The 23,456-nt window shown below is 37.6% G+C and overlaps 1 protein-coding gene across 4 annotated transcripts in view; it reads right to left on the bottom strand.

Moving 5' to 3' along the window:
- Nucleotides 1–23,456, bottom strand: part of RABGAP1L (RAB GTPase activating protein 1 like) — an 800,696-nt gene that overhangs the window by 361,947 nt on the left and 415,293 nt on the right. For all 4 annotated transcript variants that reach the window (XM_078000298.1, XM_015123648.3, XM_078000303.1 and 1 more), the window contains one exon: nt 1,092–1,205. In XM_078000298.1, the coding sequence (XP_077856424.1) occupies nt 1,092–1,205 (114 nt within the window). The remainder of the gene's footprint in view (nt 1–1,091; nt 1,206–23,456) is intronic.

The raw sequence follows: 23,456 nt of genomic DNA, 5'->3' as shown, positions 1-23,456 counted from the left end.
TAAATTGGATTATTCAGGAACTGATAACCTAACTTACAAACTAGCCATGATGTTTGCCTTTCTCTCCATACTATTACCAAATTTTTGTGCAGTTCATTATTCATTAATCATCTCTTTAGAATGGTAGATATGAACAATGTGAGTATACCCACCACACTTCATTCTGCATTTCTGATAAAATTAGTAACTTGATGGCTATTCTATACTGACAGAGACAGAATCTTCTATATCCAAGCAGAGGACATTTACTGAAAATCAGGAAACAGTTTTTTCTAGGCCTACTAATAATGAGGGAGAAAAAAGATTTCAAAATGGGATATAAAAACCATACAAAAATATATGATGTGATAGAACTCAGAATACATCAACAACATCCAATAACTTGCCAGTATTCAACAATAAGCACACTGATTCTTACGCTTGCCTGTTGTCAGAAAAATGGAGACAACTGCTGCATGATCTTGTCAGAAAGACAGAGTCATCTTTTTTTTTTTTTTTTTTTTTTTTTTGAGACGGAGTCTCCCTCTGCCGCCCAGGCTGAAGTACAGTGGCCAGATCTCAGCTCACTGCAAGCTCCGCCTCCCGGGTTTACGCCATTCTCCTGCCTCAGCGTCCCGAGTAGCTGGGACTACAGGCGCCCGCCACCTCGCCAGGCTAGTTTTTTGTATTTTTAGTAGAGAGGAGGTTTCACCGTGTTAGCCAGGATGGTCTGGATCTCCTGACCTCGTGATCCGCCCGTCTCGGCCTCCCAAAGTGCTGGGATTACAGGCTTGAGCCACCGCGCCCGGCCTCATCTGGGACTCTTTTGAGCTTTTACAACATAGCCTGAGAGGACCTTTTGTTCCTTTCCTGTTAGCAGGAGAGCCAAACGGAGGCTATGCTGTACCTCCTCCCTCATAATGAGGCATGAAACATGCAACCAAAAAGTCACCTTCTGGGATCAGTACTGAGGATCTCATAGCGTGTGTGCAAAGCAGAAAACATGGCATAGTGCAAATAAGAAATGAAGACAGAGTAAAAAAATCCTTAAATGGGTTTCTAAAATACAGCTCTGTAAAATAATTTAGAAAAAGTGAGGTAGAGGGTCCTACCTTGCAGATCTTATAGAGCGATTCCTGACCATCTCCTCCAGTATCTTTAAAGTAATCATGTGCGGGAAATGTACGATGAATATCTCGAGTAATAACACTCTCCTGGGCTGAGTCCTAAAAAAGAAAAAAAACCAGACCTGGTTATTAAATTTTTTTTCCAGTTATGGTAAAAAACTAAAACAGCAAACAAGTAAACAACAGAAAAACATAAAAACTTTCCTTCTATCCCAGACCCATAGTCCTATACCCAAGATAAGTGCTACCAATAGCTCCTTTGTATCTTTTCACCCATCCGTCTACATATATTTGTGTGTGTATGTATGTTTATATGGGGAGAAGGGGCAGGGATGGCAGGAAGTTGTATACATACATCTCCATAGAAGCAAACTAGACTGTTTCTTTCACTTAATGGGATAACATAGAGTGTTCTTTATCAAGACATGTACATATAGTTTATTCTCTGTAGGAGCAGTTACTTTTTAAAAATAAGGTATATCTAGATATAGATATATCATAATTTACTTAACATTTTCCTATTAGTGACCATATTCTTTGCTTTATTTATATAACAAACAATATCATAAGGAATATTTTATACATATGTCTTATGCACATGTTCAAGGAAAAATTCATTGAGGTTTAATTGCAAAGTCAAAAGTTACATGCATTTCCAATTTTGATGAATGTAATTTATAATTTTCATTTAAATTTCATTCCAATACATACTCCAAACAATAGTAGAGTGTGCCTAATACCACAGATTATCTAATTTTTAAATCTGATAATCTGATAAGTAAAAATTCAGACCATGGTCATTTAAAAAGTAAAAATACTATCAATCTTTCCTAGGTTAATTACCCAACAAACTGATTCCACAAAACAGGAAGCTACAGGCTACTATATTAAGATGATCTCTTTTTTTTTTCTTTTTTGAAGTAGAGTCTCACACTGTTGCCCTGGTTGGAAAGCAATGGTGCGATTTTGGCTCACTGCAACCTCTGCCTCCTGGGTTCAAGTGATTCTCCTGCCTCAGCTTCCCAAGTAGCTGGGATTACAGGCGCCCACCACCATGCCCAGCTATTTTTTTTTTTTTTTTGCATTTTTAGTAGAGATGGGGTTTCACCATGTTAGAACAGGCTGGTCTCGAGCTCCTGACCTCATGATTTGCCCACCTCGGCCTCCCAAAGTGCTGGGATTACAGGCGTGAAGGATGATATCTTCTTTAAAGATAAGCCTAGATATTTGTTGAAGACAAACTTAGAAACCAAAATCCCAAATTGAGTCAAATTCTAAGCCTTATAAAAATGATTAAACATTCTCTTGATTTTACTTAATTCCTGGAAATGTTTATCTTTTTAATGTCAAGAAAATAGTATGGGACTACTTTTAGCCACGCTGATGGTGAAAGTATTTTGTACAATTCACATCAGACTACTTATTGCAAATTAAAAGAATTGCTTAATGTCTTATTTCCATAAAGATTTGAAGAAATCTTCTCTTCAGTCTCAAGAAAGAAAAAAAGTTTAATATATGTTATTTTAATGAATGCCATTTCTTTTTCTCTTTATAGCTGTGAAATATACAAGAAGGGGGTGGTTGATTAGCTCTAAGGTAAGCCATTACCTTTTCTTGCTGCCTTCATTTCAGTTGCTATTTCATGCTGGGTGGTAATTAGATCTCATATACAGAAAGAGAGGAAGCAAACCGAAAACTTCCAAATTTGCTAGCAAACAAATTTGCTTACAGATCGATCCAGAGGAAATTCTAATGGCTTACAAGAATGAAATGCTAAACGTGAATTAAAATAGAGCCTTAAAAAATCACCATAACTTAAGCAAAAGGATACAGAGAAAATTTACATTTGCCAAGGTAAATGTAGTTTCTAATGATAAAGAAAACTGCAGGGAGGGGTGAGGGTATAGAAAAAGGTAAATATAAAGGTATTGTATAAAGGGATATATTATAAAACATTTGTTTTATCTTGTCTAGAGTCTTGAGTACAAAAATCTGGTTACCAGGCAGACCAAAGTTTTCACTGCCAGGTTTTATCCAACAGAAGAGCCCTCTTTCCATAAGTTAATAGTTTCCACTTATAAACTACCTGAAAGATGGGGAATGAAAATGTTACTACTGCCATTGCTGAACTATTTCAGTGTACTGGGAACCATATGTGCCCACTGGCCCGCAGGATAACTCTTTTGTACTTTTCAGGACATTAAGAGAGATAAATCATTGGACTGTATTCCCTAGAAACTGATTATGCATTTAGCATTATGCTGTGTTTAAATGGCTCCAACAGTCTGATTCAGGGAAAGAAAAATTGGTAGGAAAAAAAAATCTAGAGGGTAAATTTGCATAATACTGAGAATTTTTTTTCTATGCACACTTGACCTTCCATATTTAAGAAATAAAGGACAAAATCAAATGAAAATAAAATCACCTTGTCCTTAATAAAATTTCCCGGCCAGGTACGGTGGCTCACGCCTATAATCCCAGCACTTTGGTAGGCTGAGGCAGGCGGATTGCCTGAGCTCAGGACTTCGAGACCAGCTTGGCAACATGGTGAAACCCAGTCTCTACTAAAAAATACAAAAAATTATCCCAGCATGGCAGCACATGCCTGTAATCCCAGCTACTCAGGAGGCTGAGGCAGGAGAATCACTTGAACCTGGGAGGTGGAGGTTGCAGTGAGCCGAGATCGGATCACACGCCACTGGGTGACAGAGTGAGACTCTATCTCAAAAAATAATAATAATAATTAAAATAAAATTTCCCTTCCTAGGATTACTTTTAAATGTTTAATACATATGTGTTCCTAGAGTTTTCTTTCTATATAGTGCTCTCATTTGGCTAAGGGAATAATTTCTAGAACTTCACTTTATAGACTAAATAAGGTGTGTTGCTACATTATTCACTGATCCATCTCATATAAGTGAAGGTCAGTAGATTATAACAGAGTCTCATAAACAGCCCAATAGGAATGAAATTGTGCACTGAACTTGTGAAAAATCAAAAGAAAATAATTATGTTTTTGAAGCAAAAGCTAATGTCAACCCACCTTCCAATTACCCATAACAGTTGAGAGTAGGAACAGTTTATATTTCAGGAATGCACATTTAATCATCCAAATTCACTCACTCACTCATTCAACAAATATTTGAGTCAAGAAAGTTACAAAACCTAACATTCTTCAAAAGGAAAACAAAACAATTTTTCTCTTCAATATTAATTCCTTTCTTTTTAGACTTATTCTGGTTGTAATGGTCAATTTTTACAAGAAATATAATGAAGAAAGAGGAAGGACAAAAAGAGGCTCAATAATTCATCATCTAAATATCTGGAGCTAAGGGCTTTCTTGTGACATTTTATTTTTATACGGCTAAAAACATTTTATAGCACAACCAAAACTGATATAAATTCATTTTCTGAGAAGATTCCCATATATGCAGGGGCTCCCTAAGTCCCGCCAGTTTTCTCCAGAATGAGAAGAGGGAACAAGTCATTCCTTTAGGGGCAGCCACTTCACCAATATCTGGATGCATAAATTGCTCCAGAACTTACTTCTCAGCAGGTGTATCTCCCATTTTGCACCTCAAATACAATATTTTAATGGCTATGAAGCCAGATAAACTCATTGATTCTATTTCCACTTTCCTCATTTAATTCCTATAGGATCTCAGACAAGTTACTTAATCTTGCTAAACTTCAGTTTCCTCATCTGTAAAATGGGATGATAATATCAAATGCATAATGTTATTTAAAACAACATTATTTAGAATGTATGTGAAGTACTTAGCATATTGCCTAGTATAAACTGAGTACTTGTTAAATAAATAAAATTATTAATTAACAAGAAATATTTTTCCCATTTCCATAAGAATCATTATTCAACTGTTTAAAATTTTTGGTGAATATACATTTTAGACATCCTTCTGTATTTGTATACCTAAATAAACAACTCTTTTCTGTTACATTATGATTATGAAACCAATTCCTTTAGAGATTTACAACACAATGGATTCATGCACACACACTCAGTTTAATTTCCAATCATGTATTTTATGTGTCCTAAATTACCCTTTTTTCTATGAATCTATTCATAAAAGCAACAGTGAACAACTATTCAGATAAAGTACTGCTTTTATCAACTAATACACACTCTGGCCCCAGCTTTGCATATAACCCACACAATAAAGATGTACACAAATATGTCCAGAAGGATAGGAAGGACAGGGTACAGTAGAACCTAAATTTGCCAGAGCAATCACCATTTCCACCATTACTTTAGAATTTAGCTTCTAAAGATAAAAAAAAGTTGAAGTCATGTATGGAAAGGACAAAAACCACTATCACAACTATATACCTCCCTTCTGGACCATCACCACCAAGAATGTAACTCATATGCAAAGTCCTTGAGAGCATCCTTTCTCCTGCCTTAGTCAGGATGGTCCATAAACAAAAGCTGACTCAGATCACAAAGTAGAAAGATATTTGTAATAAAGTCTGAAAAATTGAGTTTTATCTCCCATACCCCACGCCCTTGACATTATCATCACAGAGAAACTAAATCTGCCTTTCAAGGATTCTCTTTAATTTCCAAACCATTAGGTAGTAAGAATAAACTTATTCTCAAAAAAAGACATTGATCTCTACTGGATAAAATCATAGTCCAGCAGAGAATACAATTCAGCTTGCTGAAGATCAGCCTAAAACCAACTCTATGAGATGTAAGCAGCTTGCTTAACTTTTGATCAATTTAAAGTAGGTTCAATTTAGTGCCTGTTATCAAGAGTATTACATGAACTCTTCTCCCAGTATAACTTATATACACTGACATGTTTGCAATTCTCTTAACTCTTATTCAAAGAGAATCATCACTTACTTGCTCATTGTGAGAAAGAAATGAATGCAGCATTGAAGTGTCAACAAGCATTAGGAGGACAGCTCTGTATGACCACAGCCTATTATTTTTTATGAACCCATTTCTGGGCTGTCAACAACTAGAAAGGCATTTTAGTGAGGAAGACTGTTTTCAAACGTAACCTTAGCAGCGGCAGATTGTAAAAGTAATATTCTGTCAAATGAACACTTTGTACCTTGATTTGCCATTATTTAAAAAATTGTGACGGCATCTTTTTTATTAATCCCTATTGTCAAATCCAAAGTGTAAACTGTATTTTCACTTTACATCTACCATAAAATCATTTCAACTTTATAAGTATTATACCATACCAATCTGTGAGTGCCATTAAACATGACAATATAGACTGTCCCTAGCACAATCAGTAGGCAGATAAATAATTCAAAGCGGAAAAACTCTTTGACCTCAGACTTTGCCTTCTATTCTTACTCCACAGGGAGCCTCCTTTAGTTCTATGTTGGATGGTAAAACATCACAAACTGGTCTGCTAACATGTTCCTGAAAGCAGATGGGTTTGCAGTGGTCGGTCTGATTTATTCATCTTGATGTTTGCCAAAAATCCAAAGAGGCAGAGATGAAAAGAGAAAATATAAAAGTGTATTCTAGTTTCAAACATGCTACTAAAATCATGAACTGAAACAACAACACAAAAGGGCTGGGTCATTGCCAGCCTTTGTTCCTTGAATATGGGGTGGGGGGAGTCTTAAGTGTGGTAATACAGAAGAAAAGGAAAAAAACCTCAATAAAATCATATTGTGAACGCACTGCTTCCCAGTCACTGCACAGAAACGCTGCCAAACACTTCAGAATCAAAGCCTGACACAAAGGCCAAAAATATAAGCCATATTCTAGCTTCAGGTTGAAATAAACCTCTCCAGGAAAAGAAGCTACAATGAGAACTAAAGGGAGGCGGGTAGAGAGGAGAGGAGGAAGCATATTTCAAGAGCAGTCAATATTCATGATGTGTACTTTGTTCTTGAAGGAAGTGCTGGGATTCCAGGGGAAAATATTTGACTACAACAAAGCATTCTTTCAAGACTCTAAGACTAGGAAGAACTGAGGCCTATGGGCATAGCCTGAATTTCCCATAGATCTTAAGTAATCTAGGTCAGAGTTCCAGATTACTTTCTGACAAAAATGTGGGGTTACTTTTAGACTCCAGATACACCTACCCAATACTCCTGTGGTCATATTTGGATATGCCTTCGTTCTCAGGGTTGCTGACTGCTCATTGTTCCAACTGGGGAACTTGACATTCTTGGAATTCATATCAACAGGCAATAATGAAACCTGCAACTCCTTTTAGGATAAAGCACAATAGCTGAACTCCAGGCTGTTATTTTCCAAAGTTATAAATATTTCTCATTTTGCATTATCTTTAAAATTGTGATTTTTATCAAAACAGCTCTTTGAACTCTTTTGAAATACATGCAAATTTTAAGAAAGAGCTCCATATTCATTATCCACTATATAAAAATCATATTCTTTTACTTCTCTGAAAAACTTTTAAGGAATGCCTCGATAAAACTAGGGTTTGATGAACATACCTATTTTAACCTAATTATTACAGTTTATAATTTTATAACTTTGACCATGTGTGCACCCATATATGGTCAAAGTTAATAATTGTTTTTATAAGCTGAATAATTTTTAGTAATTTTAGAAAACATTCTACCACTTCCAGCTGGGTGCGGTGGCTCACGCATGCAATCCCAGCACTTTGGGAGGCCAACGTGGGCGGATCACGAGGTCAGGAAATCGAGACCATCCTGGCTAACATGGTGAATCCCCGTCTCTACTAAAAATACAAAATAATAATAATAATAATTAGCCGGGCGTGGTGGCAGGCTACTGTAGTCCCAGCTACTCAGGAGGCTGAGGCAGGAGAATGGCGTGAACCTGGGAGGCAGAGCTTGCAGTGAGCCGAGATCACACCACTGTACTCCAGCCTGGGCAAGAGAGCAAGACTCTGTATCAAAAAAAAAAAAAAAAACAATTCTACCACTTCCTCAATCACTTTAGATGCTTCTCTTTGAAATTCCTCAAGCTGAATTACATTTTCTTAAATTGAATAATACAAAAAGCGACTGTAAGGCCACGTGCATTGGCTCAGGGCTGTAATCCCAGCACTTTGGTAGGCTGAGATGGGTGGATAACTTGAGCCCAGGAGGCTGAGGTTCCAGTGATCTGAGATCATGCCACTGCACTCCAGCCTGGGCAACAGAGCAAGGCCCAGTCTCAAAACAAACAAACACACACACACACACACACACACACACACCCCTCACCCCACAAAAAGTGAACGTATATAAAAATTCAGCTTTCTGTTTCCTGAATAGTACAAACTCATTCATGTATTCAACAAATACTTTCCTTAGCACTTACTAAGAATCAGACACTATTCTAGATGTAGAAGATGTAATCGTTAGCAAGAAGAAGTCTCTGACCCTATGGAGCCTATAATCTGGTAGTAGGGAAGAAAGACATTAAGCATATAATGTTGATTGGTTAGTAAAAAGTAATATAAAAATAAAGCAAGATAGGCTGGGCATGGTGGCTCATGCCTGTAATCTGAGCACTTTGGGAGGCCGAGGTGGGTAGATAATAAGATCAGGAGCTGAAGACCAGCCTGGCCAAGATGGTGAAATCCTGTCTCTACTAAAAAAAAACCACAAAAATTAGCCAGGTGTGGTGGGAGGCTCCTGTAATCCCAACTACTCAGGAGGCTGAGGCAGGAGAATTGCTTACACTCAGCGGGGCGGAGGTAGTAGTGAGCCAAGACTGTACCAGTGCACTTAAGCCTGGGTGACAGAGTAAGACTCCGTCTCAAAAAAAAAAAAAAAAAAAAAAAAGGCAAGATAAAGAGATAGTGAAGAAAGGGCTGTAGGGTGGTTTTGCCTCTCTGAGTGAGATTATTTAGAGAAAGAATATTACAGTCAGAAGGGAAAGCAATGTGCAAGGCCTTGAAGTGGGAGTGGAATGGCAAAATACTTCTCTTGACATTTTCCAGCATTTTTCTGACCTGTATGTTTCCAGTGTCTTCAATGAATTGTCAAAAATGATTCCAATATTTTTCTGGATTAACTTACCTCAGAAATTTGTAAGTATAATTCACATCATTTTTACAAGATGATTTAATTCATATATTTGAATAACATACTCCTATTTGCACGTCTATATGAAAACTTACCAATGAATATTTATTTAACATTTGTTATGTGCAAGACATTGTGATAGGATTTAGGGGCTCAAAAAAACACAGGGCATAGTCCATTATTTCCTTAAACTGCAAAAGGTTTATGATCAACTTGTAAAGACAACATATAGGTATAAATATTGATGGAAAGAAATATATGCTAACAGCCAAAAAAATTATACGGTCAATGTTAGCTATGGGAAATCTGTAAAGAATGTCTGCAAAAGTGGTCAAGTGGTGAAAGTCGCCTTCCACAGGAGATGGGGCCTGGGCTGGGCTCAACAAAGCCTACAGATCATGAATGAATATATTAACAGTAAATGTGTGAACAAACCCTCCAAAGCAGGAAAGCACTTGGCATGCCCAATAGATGTGACTCTAACTGACTGCAGAAGGGAATTCATAAAAGGACAAGTTGAGAGAGATCCAGAATATAGAAAGGTGATCTTCAATGAAAACACTTTAACTTAATCCTGTGGACAATATGGAGCCATTTTATCTGTCATAGTCTGTGTAGTCTCAGTTTTGTAAGCCATTGGTTCCAGTTTGGTTTCATCTGCTTTTACTATCTGAATGACATGGTGTGTAGTGAAAAATTAACCTTACTCAAAGAGAAGTTTGGCCTTTGCCATTGGTTAGTAATAGGTGACGTCTAGTCCATGGACTATCATGCCTGATCGGGGCGGTCTTTGCTTGCATGAGGGCCTTGGCCACTGAATAGTCTAACAATGTTATTTATGACTAAGGATTCGGACCATGCCATTCAAGTTTTACCTACAGAGAGGCTGGAGAATAAAGGTCAGCCACATAGGTAATATGTGAGTGAGCCTCAATAAAAACTCTGGGCAACAAGGCTTGGGTGAGCTTCCCTAGCTGGCAATACTCCAGGTGTATTATCAAACACTGATGCCAGAAAAGTAACATCCATTACTCATGGAGAGAGGACAAAGGAAGCTCTGTATTTGGTACTTCTCCTGGACTCAGCCCTTTGTGTTTCTTCCCTTGGCTGGCTTTAATCTCTATTCTGTAGTTGTAACGCACTGTAACTATGAGTATAACAGCTTTCTGTCAGCTTCCATGAGCACATCTAATGAATTATGAACTTAAGGGTGGTTTTGATAACTCCCTGAATTTACAACTGGTGTCAGAAGTGAGAGCAGTGTGAATTGTGATCTCCCTAACTTTCAGTTAGTTAGACTCTCACAAATTGGCCATCAACAAATTTGAATCTCACTATGGTATTCTCACCAGTAAATTTTCTCTATTTAGATATATATGTATCATTGTTTGCCTTTTCCTCTGTCATTAACAAAATATTATTCATAATAAAATAGTTCCTCAAGACCGTGTTAATTTTGAAAACTTTTAAAAAATAACCTTTAATTTAGAACTTCCAAAGCTAAATATATTAGAACCACTGTTGACCATTTTACCACTTGTTCACTGAGGCTGTGAAAAAATCTGTATCTGGGGGGGCGGAGCAAGATGGCCGAATAGGAACAGCTCCAGTCTCCAACTCCCAGCGCGAGCGACACAGAAGACCGGTGATTTCTGCATTTTCAACTGAGGTACTGAGTTCATCTCACTGGGGAGTGCCGGACGATCGGTGCTGGTCAGCTGCTGCAGCCCGACCAGCGAGAGCTGAAGCAGGGCGAGGCATTGCCTCACCTGGGAAGTGCAAGGGGGAAGGGAATCCCTTTTCCTAGCCAGGGGAACTGAGACACACAACACCTGGAAAATCGGGTAACTCCCACCCCAATACTGCGCTTTAAGCAAACAGGCACACCAGGAGATCATATCCCACACCTGGCCGGGAGGGTCCCACACCCACGGAGCCTCCCTCATTGCTAGCACAGCAGTCTGTGATCTACCGGCAAGGCAGCAGCGAGGCTGGGGGAGGGGCGCCCGCCATTGCTGAGGCTTAAGTAGGTAAACAAAGCTGCTGGGAAGCTCGAACTGGGTGGAGCTCACAGCAGCTCAAGGAAACCTGCCTGTCTCTGTAGACTCCACCTCTGGGGACAGGGCAATAACAAACACAGCCGAAACCTCTGCAGACGCAAACGACTCTGTCTGACAGCTTTGAAGAGAGCAGTGGATCTCCCAACACGGAGGTTGAGATCTGAGAAGGGACAGACTCCCTGCTCAAGTGGGTCCCTGACCCCTGAGTAGCCTAACTGGGAGACATCCCCCACTAGGGGCAGTCTGACACCCCACACCTCACAGGGTGGAGTACACCCCTGAGAGGAAGCTTCCAAAGCAAGAATCAGACAGGTACACTCGCTGTTCAGAAATATTCTATCTTCTGCAGCCTCTGCTGCTGATACCCAGGCAAACAGGGTCTGGAGTGGACCTCAAGCAATCTCCAACAGACCTACAGCTGAGGGTCCTCACTGTTAGAAGGAAAACTATCAAACAGGAAGGACACCTACACCAAAACCCCATCAGTACATCACCATCATCAAGACCAGAGGCAGATAAAACCACAAAGATGGGGAAAAAGCAGGGCAGAAAAGCTGGAAATTCAAAAAATAAGAGCGCATCTCCCCCGGCAAAGGAGCGCAGCTCATCGCCAGCAACGGATCAAAGCTGGACAGAGAATGACTTTGACGAGATGAGAGAAGAAGGCTTCAGTCCATCAAATTTCTCAGAGCTAAAGGAGGAATTATGTACCCAGCGCAAAGAAACTAAAAATCTTGAAAAAAAAGTGGAAGAATTGATGGCTAGAGTAATTAATGCAGAGAAGGTCATAAACGAAATGAAAGAGATGAAAACCATGACACGAGAAATACGTGACAAATGCGCAAGCTTCAGTAACCGACTCGATCAACTGGAAGAAAGTATCTGCGATTGAGGATCAAATGAATGAAATGAAGCGAGAAGAGAAACCAAAAGAAAAAAGAAGAAAAAGAAGTGAACAAAGCCTGCAAGAAGTATGGGATTATGTAAAAAGACCAAATCTACGTCTGATTGGGGTGCCTGAAAGTGAGGGGGAAAATGGAACCAAGTTGGAAAACACTCTTCAGGATATCATCCAGGAGAACTTCCCCAACCTAGTAGGGCAGGCCAACATTCAAATCCAGGAAATACAGAGAATGCCACAAAGATACTCCTCGAGAAGAACAACTCCAAGACACATAATTGCCAGATTCACCTAAGTTGAAATCAAGGAAAAAATCTTAAGGGCAGCCAGAGAGAAAGGTCGGGTTACCCACAAAGGGAAGCCCATCAGACTAACAGCAGATCTCTCAGCAGAAACTCTACAAGCCAGAAGAGAGTGGGGGCCAATATTCAACATTCTTAAAGAAAAGAATTTTCAACCCAGAATTTCATATCCAGCCAAACTAAGTTTCATAAGTGAAGGAGAAATAAAATCCTTTACAGATAAGCAAATGCTTAGAGATTTTGTCACCACTAGGCCTGCCTTACAAGAGACCCTGAAGGAAGCACTAAACATGGAAAGGAACAACCGGTACCAGCCATTGCAAAAACATGCCAAAATGTAAAGACCATCGAGGCTAGGAAGAAACTGCATCAACTAACGAGCAAAATAACCAGTTAATATCATAATGGCAGGATCAAGTTCACACATAACAATCTTAACCTTAAATGTAAATGGACTAAATGCTCCAATTAAAAGACACAGACTGGCAAACTGGATAAAGAGTCAAGACCCATCAGTCTGCTGTATTCAGGAGACCCATCACACACGCAGAGACACACATAGGCTCAAAATAAAGGGATGGAGGAAGATTTACCAAGCAAATGGAGAACAAAAAAAAGCGGGGGTTGCAATACTAGTCTCTGATAAAACAGACTTTAAACCATCAAAGATCAAAAGAGACAAAGAAGGCCATTACATAATGGTAAAGGGATCAATTCAACAGGAAGAGCTAACTATCCTAAATATATATGCACCCATTACAGGAGCACCCAGATTCATCAAGCAAGTCCTTAGAGACTTACAAAGAGACTTAGACTCCCATACAATAATAATGGGAGACTTCAACACTCCACTGTCAACATTAGACAGATCAACGAGACAGAAAGTTAACAAGGATATCCAGGAATTGAACTCATCTCTGCAGCAAGCAGACCTAATAGACATCTATAGAACTCTCCACCCCAAATCAACGGAATATACATTCTTCTCAGCACCACATCGTACTTACTCCAAAATCGACCACGTAATTGGAAGTAAAGCACTCCTCAGCAAATGTACAAGAACAGAAATTATAACAAACTGTCTCTCAGACCACAGTGCAATCAAACTAGAACTCAGGACTAAGAAACTCAATCAAAACCGCTCAACTATATGGAAACTGAACACCCTGCTCCTGAATGACTACTGGGTACATAACGAAATGAAGGCAGAAATAAAGATGTTCTTTGAAACCAATGAGAACAAAGATACAACATACCAGAATCTCTGGGACACATTTAAAGCAGTGTGTAGAGGGAAATTTATAGCACTAAATGCCCACAAGAGAAAGCAGGAAAGATCTAAAATTGACACTCTAACATCGCAATTAAAAGAACTAGAGAAGCAAGAGCAAACACATTCGAAAGCTAGCAGAAGGCAAGCAATAACTAAGATCAGAGCAGAACTGAAGGAGATAGAGACACAAAAAACTCTCCAAAAAATCAATGAATCCAGGAGTTGGTTTTTTGAAAAGATCAACAAAATTGACAGACCACTAGCAAGACTAATAAAGAAGAAAAGAGAGAAGAATCAAATCGACACAATTAAAAATGATAAAGGGGATATCACCACCAATCCCACAGAAATACAAACTACCATCAGAGAATACTATAAACACCTCTACGCAAATAAACTGGAAAATCTAGAAGAAATGGATAATTTCCTGGACACTTACACTCTTCCAAGACTAAACCAGGAAGAAGTTGAATCCCTGAATAGACCAATAGTAGGCTCTGAAATTGAGGCAATAATTAATAGCCTACCAACCAAAAAAAGTCCAGGACCAGATGGATTCACAGCTGAATTCTACCAGAGGTACAAGGAGGAGTTGGTACCATTCCTTCTAAAACTATTCCAATCAATAGAAAAAGAGGGAATCCTCCCTAACTCATTTTATGAGGCCAACATCATCCTGATACCAAAGCCTGGCAGAGACACAACAAAAAAAGAGAAGTTTAGACCAATATCCCTGATGAACATCGATGCAAAAATCCTCAATAAAATACTGGCAAGCCGGATTCAGCAACACATCAAAAAGCTTATCCACCATGATCAAGTGGGCTTCATCCCTGGGATGCAAGGCTGGTTCAACATTCGCAAATCAATAAACATAATCCAGCATATAAACAGAACCAAAGACAAGAACCACACGATTATCTCAATAGATGCAGAAAAGGCTTTTGACAAAATTCAACAGCCCTTCATGCTAAAAACGCTCAATAAATTCGGTATTGATGGAACGTACCTCAAAATAATAAGAGCTATTTATGACAAACCCACAGCCAATATCATACTGAATGGGCAAAAACTGGAAAAATTCCCTTTGAAAACTGGCACAAGACAGGGATGCCCTCTCTCACCACTCCTATTCAACATAGTGCTGGAAGTTCTGGCTAGGGCAATTAGGCAAGAGAAAGAAATCAAGGGTATTCAGTTAGGAAAAGAAGAAGTCAAACTGTCCCTGTTTGCAGATGACATGATTGTATATTTAGAAAACCCCATTGTCTCAGCCCAGAATCTCCTTAAGCTGATAAGCAACTTCAGCAAAGTCTCAGGATACAAAATTAATGTGCAAAAATCACAAGCATTCTTATACACCAGTAACAGACAAACAGAGAGCCAAATCAGGAATGAACTTCCATTCACAATTGCTTCAAAGAGAATAAAATACCTAGGAATCCAACTTACAAGGGATGTAAAGGACCTCTTCAAGGACAACTACAAACCACTGCTCAGTGAAATAAAAGAGGACACAAACAAATGGAAGAACATACCATGCTCATGGATAGGAAGAATCAATATCGTGAAAATGGCCATACTGCCCAAGGTAATTTATAGATTCAATGCCATCCCCATCAAGCTACCAATGAGTTTCTTCACAGAATTGGAAAAAACTGCTTTAAAGTTCATATGGAACCAAAAAAGAGCCCGCATCTCCAAGACAATCCTAAGTCAAAAGAACAAAGTTGGAGGCATCACGCTACCTGACTTCAAACTATACTACAAGGCTACAGTAACCAAAACAGCATGGTACTGGTACCAAAACAGAGATATAGACCAATGGAACAGAACAGAGTCCTCAGAAATAATACCACACATCTACAGCCATCTGATCTTTGACAAACCTGAGAGAAACAAGAAATGGGGAAAGGATTCCCTATTTAATAAATGGTGCTGGGAAAATTGGCTAGCCATAAGTAGAAAGCTGAAACTGGATCCTTTCCTTACTCTTGATACGAAAATTAATTCAAGATGGATTAGAGACTTAAATGTTAGACCTAATACCATAAAAATCCTAGAGGAAAACCTAGGTAGTACCATTCAGGACATAGGCATGGGCAAAGACTTCACGTCTAAAACACCAAAAGCAACGGCAGCAAAAGCCAAAATTGACAAATGGGATCTCATTAAACTAAAGAGCTTCTGCACAGCAAAAGAAACTACCATCAGAGTGAACAGGCAACCTACAGAATGGGAGAACATTTTTGCAATCTACTCATCTGACAAAGGGCTAATATCCAGAACCTACAAAGAACTCAAACAAATTTACAAGAAAAAAACAAACAACCCCATCAAAAAGTGGGCAAAGGATATGAACAGACATTTCTCAAAAGAAGACATTCATACAGCCAACAGACACATGAAAAAATGCTCATCATCACTGGCCATCAGAGAAATGCAAATCAAAAGCACAATGAGATACCATCTCACACCAGTTAGAATGGCGATCATTAAAAAGTCAGGAAACAACAGGTGCTGGAGAGGATGTGGAGAAATAGGAACACTTTTACACTGTTGGTGGGATTGTAAACTAGTTCAACCATTATGGAAAACAGTATGGCGATTCCTCAAGGATCTAGAACTAGATGTACCATATGACCCAGCCATCCCATTATTGGGTATATACCCAAAGGATTATAAATTATGCTGCTATAAAGACATATGCACACGTATGTTTATTGCAGCACTATTCACAATAGCAAAGACTTGGAATCAACCCAAATGTCCATCAGTGACAGATTGGATTCAGAAAATGTGGCACATATACACCATGGAATACTATGCAGCCATCAAAAAGGATGAGTTTGTGTCCTTTGTAGGGACATGGATGCAGCTGGAAACCATCATTCTTAGCAAACTATCACAAGAACAGAAAACCAAACACTGCATGTTCTCACTCATAGGTGGGAACTGAACAATGAGATCACTTGGACTCAGGAAGGGGAACATCACACACAGGGGCCTATCATGGGGAGGGGGGAGGGGGGAGGGATTGCATTGGGAGTTATACCTGATGTAAATGACGAGTTGATGGGTGCAGCACAGCAACATGGCACAAGTATACATATGTAACAAACCTGCACGTTATGCACATGTACCCTACAACTTAAAGTATAATAACAATAAATAAATTAAAAAAAAAATCTGTATCTAATCAGTGAAAGGAAGAATACTAAGTGAAAAGTTGATCACATAACTATTAAAATGATCTTGGAATTCCTTTTCATAAAGTATCACCTGAAACTTCAAAGAAGAGTGAGTGCATTCCAGTCTCTTATCCATTTCAAAAAAATTGAATAATAACTACATACTTACCAAAATTTCGGCAATGTATATATTTTTAAAATCCTTCAGGATCAACAGTTATTCTATTTTGTGATACAGATTTTGAAAAAGACAATTAATTTTTATACCAGTTCAGGTTATATAATTGCCATTTTGTTCCTTTTTATAACAGCACGTTTCTATTAACATAAGGCTTTAGTCACCTAAAAGTAGAAGATGCATGGATCACAACAACATCAATACAAAAGAACAGGAATGCCTAAGAACAGAAGGATTTGTTCCCGAGAGACTATAATAGTTCTAGTTCTCAATTATAAAGGTCACTTCAGTAAATTAAATATCCTCATTCCATCTAGTAACTGTATGATGGGGCATTTTTTGTCTTACAAAGCCTGGTTAATATTACAACTTTCTTTTCTGATACTCTACTTTCTTCATTTTTCTCTATTTGAGAGGGTCAGTTGCTGTTTCTGCTACAGATTTGGTGATTATACTTCCTTCAGAAGTAGGCAAAATATTCTGGAGATAGGGCAAAGTTGAAACTTGATTAATCCCTTTTAGAATAAAGCCAAATCATAAGTAGCAGTCTAGAGATTTTTCTTCTACATTTTTTCTCTATATATCGATTCCGAAACGAGGATTACCAATCTAAGAATTAAAAGACTCAGGTAAATATACGTCCTAGCTCCTGGACACAGTATATTCCTTTTTAGTTTCTTTGCTGGCTCCTTCTCTGCTTACTTTCTGTCTTCTGCTTTGCTTACTCTCCACACTTTCAAGGGAAGTCTTACCCATTTCTGTGACTTCAACTATCATTTATTTTCTCTCTCCTGGATCTTTATTAAAGTAGGGGTCATATCTTATGGATTATTAGAGTCACCTGAGATGCTTTTTCAGAACATAGTACCTCCAGGCAGTTTGTATTTTTAACAAGCATCTATGTAGCCACCAGCAAAAGGCCACAAACTGTTACTTGAGAACTACTGGTCTAACAGAACTTCATTCCACATTTAAAACTGAAGTATAAAACTCAATTCAGAATTATCCACATAGTCAAGTATCCTTTTTATTCTCAACCGCAATAGAGTGAACTTCCACTCCCATCTCTGAGCTGACATACAAAGAATTATTGTGGAAGTCTTCTCTCCTTTTTCCTCACTTAATCAATTGGTCCTCTGGGCTTTCACTCTGCTATTTTAATTAACTAGTGTCCATGTATGAATACCCCCACTTGATTGCCACCTCTAGGTCGACCATGATCAATTCTTATTTGTTTCCCTGGTGCCTGAGACTTTAGTAGGCACTAGGCAAATAGGTACTGAATAAATCAGAATTAGGGAAGCAGGTGGGGTAACCGTCTATTCCTCAAGATGGAAACAGGCTCAAGTTTTTAAATTTTTGCTTTGAAATTTAAGTTCTCTCCCAACATCATTTTGTCAACAGGAGTAGCAAAAGGTAATAATTTGTGCCATAACCAAAGAAAATGACAAGGATTCATAGACTTCCAAACCAAAATTTCACAGCAAAATGCATACCAGAATGTCATTTCTAATATCAAAGATAATATACAAAAATAATTTTACATATTATATAAACTATGGACAAAACAAAATGGATCTCTATCTTAAAATAGAAATGTAAAATCCTACTATTATTTGATTCATCCAAAATAATTTTTAAAAAACTGTTTGAGGTTTGCTCATTGAGTTTTACTTCATTTTATATGAAAAGAAGTAAAAAAGATAAAGATACATTCAATCCCTGCATTATTTTAAAATCGGTCTTATTAAAATGACAGATGAATTACATAATGTGTATGAAACACTGTTAGAAGCAAATTATAATAGTTTTTTTCTTAAATCTCAGGTATCTGTCTTAGTTTACATGTTAACTTTTTCACAGATAAATAGCTTGAAGCAGTAGATTGATATCAAGGTTAGGTAAGGATCAGAAAATTCCCATTCAGTGTACCTCTGGATTATAGTGTGTAATAGGCTCAGGTTCTTTGCTGTTCTTAATACCATATGTGACAGAAACAGTTTATGGTTAAGGTCCTTCTCGCTTTTAAAATTCCCTTCTACCACTTTAATCAATATACATATTTGCTTTTGATCTGTATGCCATGAGGAATAACGATTTTTATGTAACTTTTTCCTAAGTGACTCTCATGCAGCTAAGAGAACATTTTTAAAGTCTGAATTTGTAATAAAAAGAAAGAAAATCCAACTGCTGTTAAAATTAAGAAACTGTAAAAGTAACTTCACTTATTCCTTAAGTATTAAGTTGCCATTTGTGGAAGGTATTTTGACTTGATTCAGTGGCTATAGGGCTAAAAGAAGGTTTCTTTCCAGGAATTTGTCTGGCCTTGCCTTTTTATTTAGACCCAGTTCTACAAATAAAAACTCTTTCATTTTCCCAAAGTTTTAAGTGGTTGCTAACAAATTACATATACAAGACTGTTCTTACTTTGCATAGTGATTAGTTATAAGTGTTAAGGTAATTAGGCATAAATGTTAAGTAGTTCACAATAAGAAAATATTATTAGTGTTAAGGTAATTCAGTATGAGTGTTAATGTTAAGTAGTTCACAATATGAAAATATTATGAAAAATAGATATTATTCAATATATTGTCTAATCAGACAAACCAACCATTGTTTGGGCCAGCTAGACCTTGTGTGCTTTTTGGCACTACCATCTATTAATAGGTCAGGATATTATCACTTTATGCCTAAACTATTTCAAATAATCAATTCCCTAAACTTTCTGCCCTTCGATCAGTCTACACAGTACCTTTAAATTAATCTACCTGAAGCACTATTTTGTTCCCATATACCATTCAAATCCATCTATAATATTGACCCGTTACCCTCAAATAGAAAAAAAAGAATTATTCCATTCTATCTGAATCACATTCCATTCTGCAAAGTTGTGCTTTTCTTTAAGCTTCAAGGCTTTTGTGTAATTTCCTCTGCCTGAATGATCCTACATCCCACATGTTCCCCTACTGAAATCCTCCTATGATCTATATAGGCTCGTCAGATTCCTTCCATAGTGCTTTCATAATGATTCCAGGTAAAAACACCTTTTTCCCTTATGTTACTATAATACCAAGTTGTATACACTTACATAACATGTCCTCACATATTGCCTTGGGCTAAGACATATCTTACTTCCACTAACTGAAAGATAAGCTCCTGGCCACTATAGGCAGCACCTTATAGTAACACATCTAGTACCCTAAATGTAATAGGGGCTGAACAAATATTTGTTGAATAATTATTATTATAAATGATCCATATGATAGAAAGAAGAAAATGGTGAACCAAGGCAGAAAGGCAGAGGATGAAGAAAAAGGTTATATCACTGCTTAAGTGGAAGGTGAGTCATGCCTCACACTGCGGCACATATGAAAGCTAGGATGGGGCAAATTTTTCTTTGTTGGGCACTCACATCTGCCCTGTGAAATGCTTTGAGCTGTCTACCTAGGAAGAGAGTTTATAAAATCCATTATAAGGCAGAATGTTATCCAATGGAACTACTGCCATAATCAATGCCATGATTCACGACATTTTTACCCACGTGAAACAAATGATCTCATTGTTTAAAATCACACCTTCCTAAGGGTTGCTTGAAGGTAACTCTGGAGCAAGTCATCACATTGTAGTTCTCAATACTATCTTCCTGATGTGTAGGAAAGAAGAACCAAAGAAGTTTTTGCATAGGTTTATAAAACACACATTTTGCTTAAATCTTTATTCAACTCAGCCTCAGCTAAAATGCTTTATGAAGAGGATGTTATGCTCCAATTATCCAAGTAGCCACTAGAAATAGCTCTCTTCCAAGTTAGTATTTCCTGCTAATCATGGCTGTGATATTGTATTCAAGATCATAATGTAAGTGATACAGCCCTGAAATAAAACTGGAGTAGTGTAAACCAGATAATTTTTCACAAATGCAGCAAATATGAGAGCCACAGAGAGCACAAAGGAGTGGTGGCTGATTTTGAGTCTTTAGACAACAAAGATGCAGCATTGTGATCCTGAGTATCAGCCCAGAGGACACCTCTGCTTTTGCCACCAAAGGAATGTCTGTAACCCAACAGTTAGGGAGAGATGGAGATGAGATTGGGCTAAGTGGGGCAAAAGAGTGGTCTGGCCCTACCCTCTGAGAGCAGGTATTGCAACACCACAGGACCACTGCCCATAGAGAATGAAGGAAACTTTGGCAAAGTGATGGGGGGAAAAGATGACATAAGTTGGGGGCACAGTATTTCATAAAAAGAATTCTTAACTTGTTAGCTCTTTGTTTGTATTTTACTAAAGGATTTCAGTAGGGCAACTACAAGAATTAATGCCCCTATGAAGAAAATTTAGGGGTGGCAGTTAAAATATAAAATGCCCAGTTAAAACACATGGAATTTAATACTGCATTGAACATACTGATATTAAAAATTAGTCGTTAATTATCTGAAACCAAAATGTAAGTGGGTGTTCTGTATTTTTATTTGCTACATATGGCAGTCCTACCCAGACTACTAATATCATAGTGTTGGGAAAAGCAACTCCCCAGTATCTGCAAAAATGGTTTTATTCTTGATTAAACAAGTTTTAATATTTATGTATGAAAGTTACCATATTTGACATAAACTAGTCACATTTTACTTCACAAGCTAGCTATGTTACATTTATTTAATTAAGATGCAAAAATACTAGTTAAAAGCTACAGATACTGCTATGAATAGAATCAGAAAAATCTGATCTCAGCTATAAAAGACTGAGAGGAAAATGAGGACTTTGAGATAACAACAGACAGACATCATCATTAATGAGAATACCAAGCCTGTGAGGCACAGAAAAACTGAATTTTGGCCTGGAAAACAAGATCAAATTAAGATATACCAGACTGGTCTGAGGTCTCCAAAGACACGAAGGCAGAGAACAGATGAAGATTCTCGCTAGTGAATAAACGACAAAGATGCTAAAAATGTCTGCTTTGTCAATATTGTCTCTCCTCTGATCAAATGCCAAATAAAGACCAACCAATTAACATCTGAAAAAATATTCTGGTCACAGAAGAAAGTAGCTTTAAAATTGGCATAATGAAATAAACCCATGGTATGCTTTATCAATGGACAATTTATTTCTCTAGTATTGTCATTGCAAGTATTGATGTGAAGTGGTATCAGGGCACAATCTGAAAGACAGTGGGTGTGGCAGGCTGGGGACAAGCACCATTATATATGACTATGAATTCAGGAAAAATCAAAATTTATGAGTTGCATATTTTAAATGAATTATTTTTGAATAAAAAATGTCTAAGATAATAAATATTAACATCTACACTTAGCCATTCGTAATTATTTTTCTGAAGGGTTTTACATTTTTATTGAAATTTCATAAACTAGTAGGTACTATATGAGGGGTCTTCAAAATGTTGATGGAAAGTATACATTATTAAATACAATGCATGAATTTCAAAAACATTGGCACCAAAACAAATTCTCCCTAACTTGTTATAACATGTCTTAATAGGATCTAGTTTGAGGCGCTAAAAAGAGTAAGACATAAATTTGAAAAGAGTCCCTTTCAGTGCAACATTAATTCCACCAAAATTGAAAGACAAACATCAAATTCAGGGTGAAGATTGAGTGGAAGAATGGTGAAATCAATGATGCTTTATGAAAAGTTTATGAGGACAATGCCCCCAAAGAAATAATCAATTTACAAATAGAAAATTCACTTTAAGAAGGAATGAGATGATGTTAAAGATGAAGCCTGCAGTGGCAGGCCATCCATATAAATCTGCAAGAACAAAATTATCTTGTTTGTGCTCTTATTGAAAGGGCCCAACAATTAGTTGCAGAAACAAAAGCCAACATTACAGACATCTCAATTGGTTCAGCTTATATAAATCTGACTAAAAATTAAAGTTGAGTAAATATTCCATGCGATGGGTGCAAAACTTTTGCACCAATCTGGTCACAAAACTTTTGTGACCAGATCAGCTTCAGACAAGAACAGAGTTTTCAACTAAATTTTGAACAAGTGGGATCAAGATCTGAAGCATTTCTTCAAAGAACTGTAATAGGAAATTTAAAAAAATAAAATAAAATAAATTTAAAAAGGCCTTTACAGTATAATCCTGAAGACAAAGCATAATCAAAGCAATAGCTACCAAGAGGAGGAAGTGGTCCAGTAAAAGCAAAAATAAACCAGTCAAGAGCAAAGGTCATAGCAACAGTTGTTTGAGATGCTCAAGCCATTTTGCTTGTTGACTTTCTGGGAGAGACAAAGAATAACATCTGCTTATGAGAGTGTTTTGAGACACTAGTCAAAGATCTAGCAGAAAAATGCCTAGGAAAGCTTCATCAGAGGGTCCCTCCTCACCGTAACAATGTTCCTGCTCATTCCTCCCATCAAACAAGGTCAGTTTTATAAGAGGAGTTTTGTTTGTTTGTTTTGTTTTGAGACAGGGTCTCACTC

Source organism: Macaca mulatta, chromosome 1, assembly GCF_049350105.2.
Source record: "Macaca mulatta isolate MMU2019108-1 chromosome 1, T2T-MMU8v2.0, whole genome shotgun sequence".
Taxonomy (NCBI): Eukaryota; Metazoa; Chordata; class Mammalia; order Primates; family Cercopithecidae; genus Macaca; species Macaca mulatta.
This window is presented reverse-complemented; position numbering and strand designations above follow the sequence as displayed.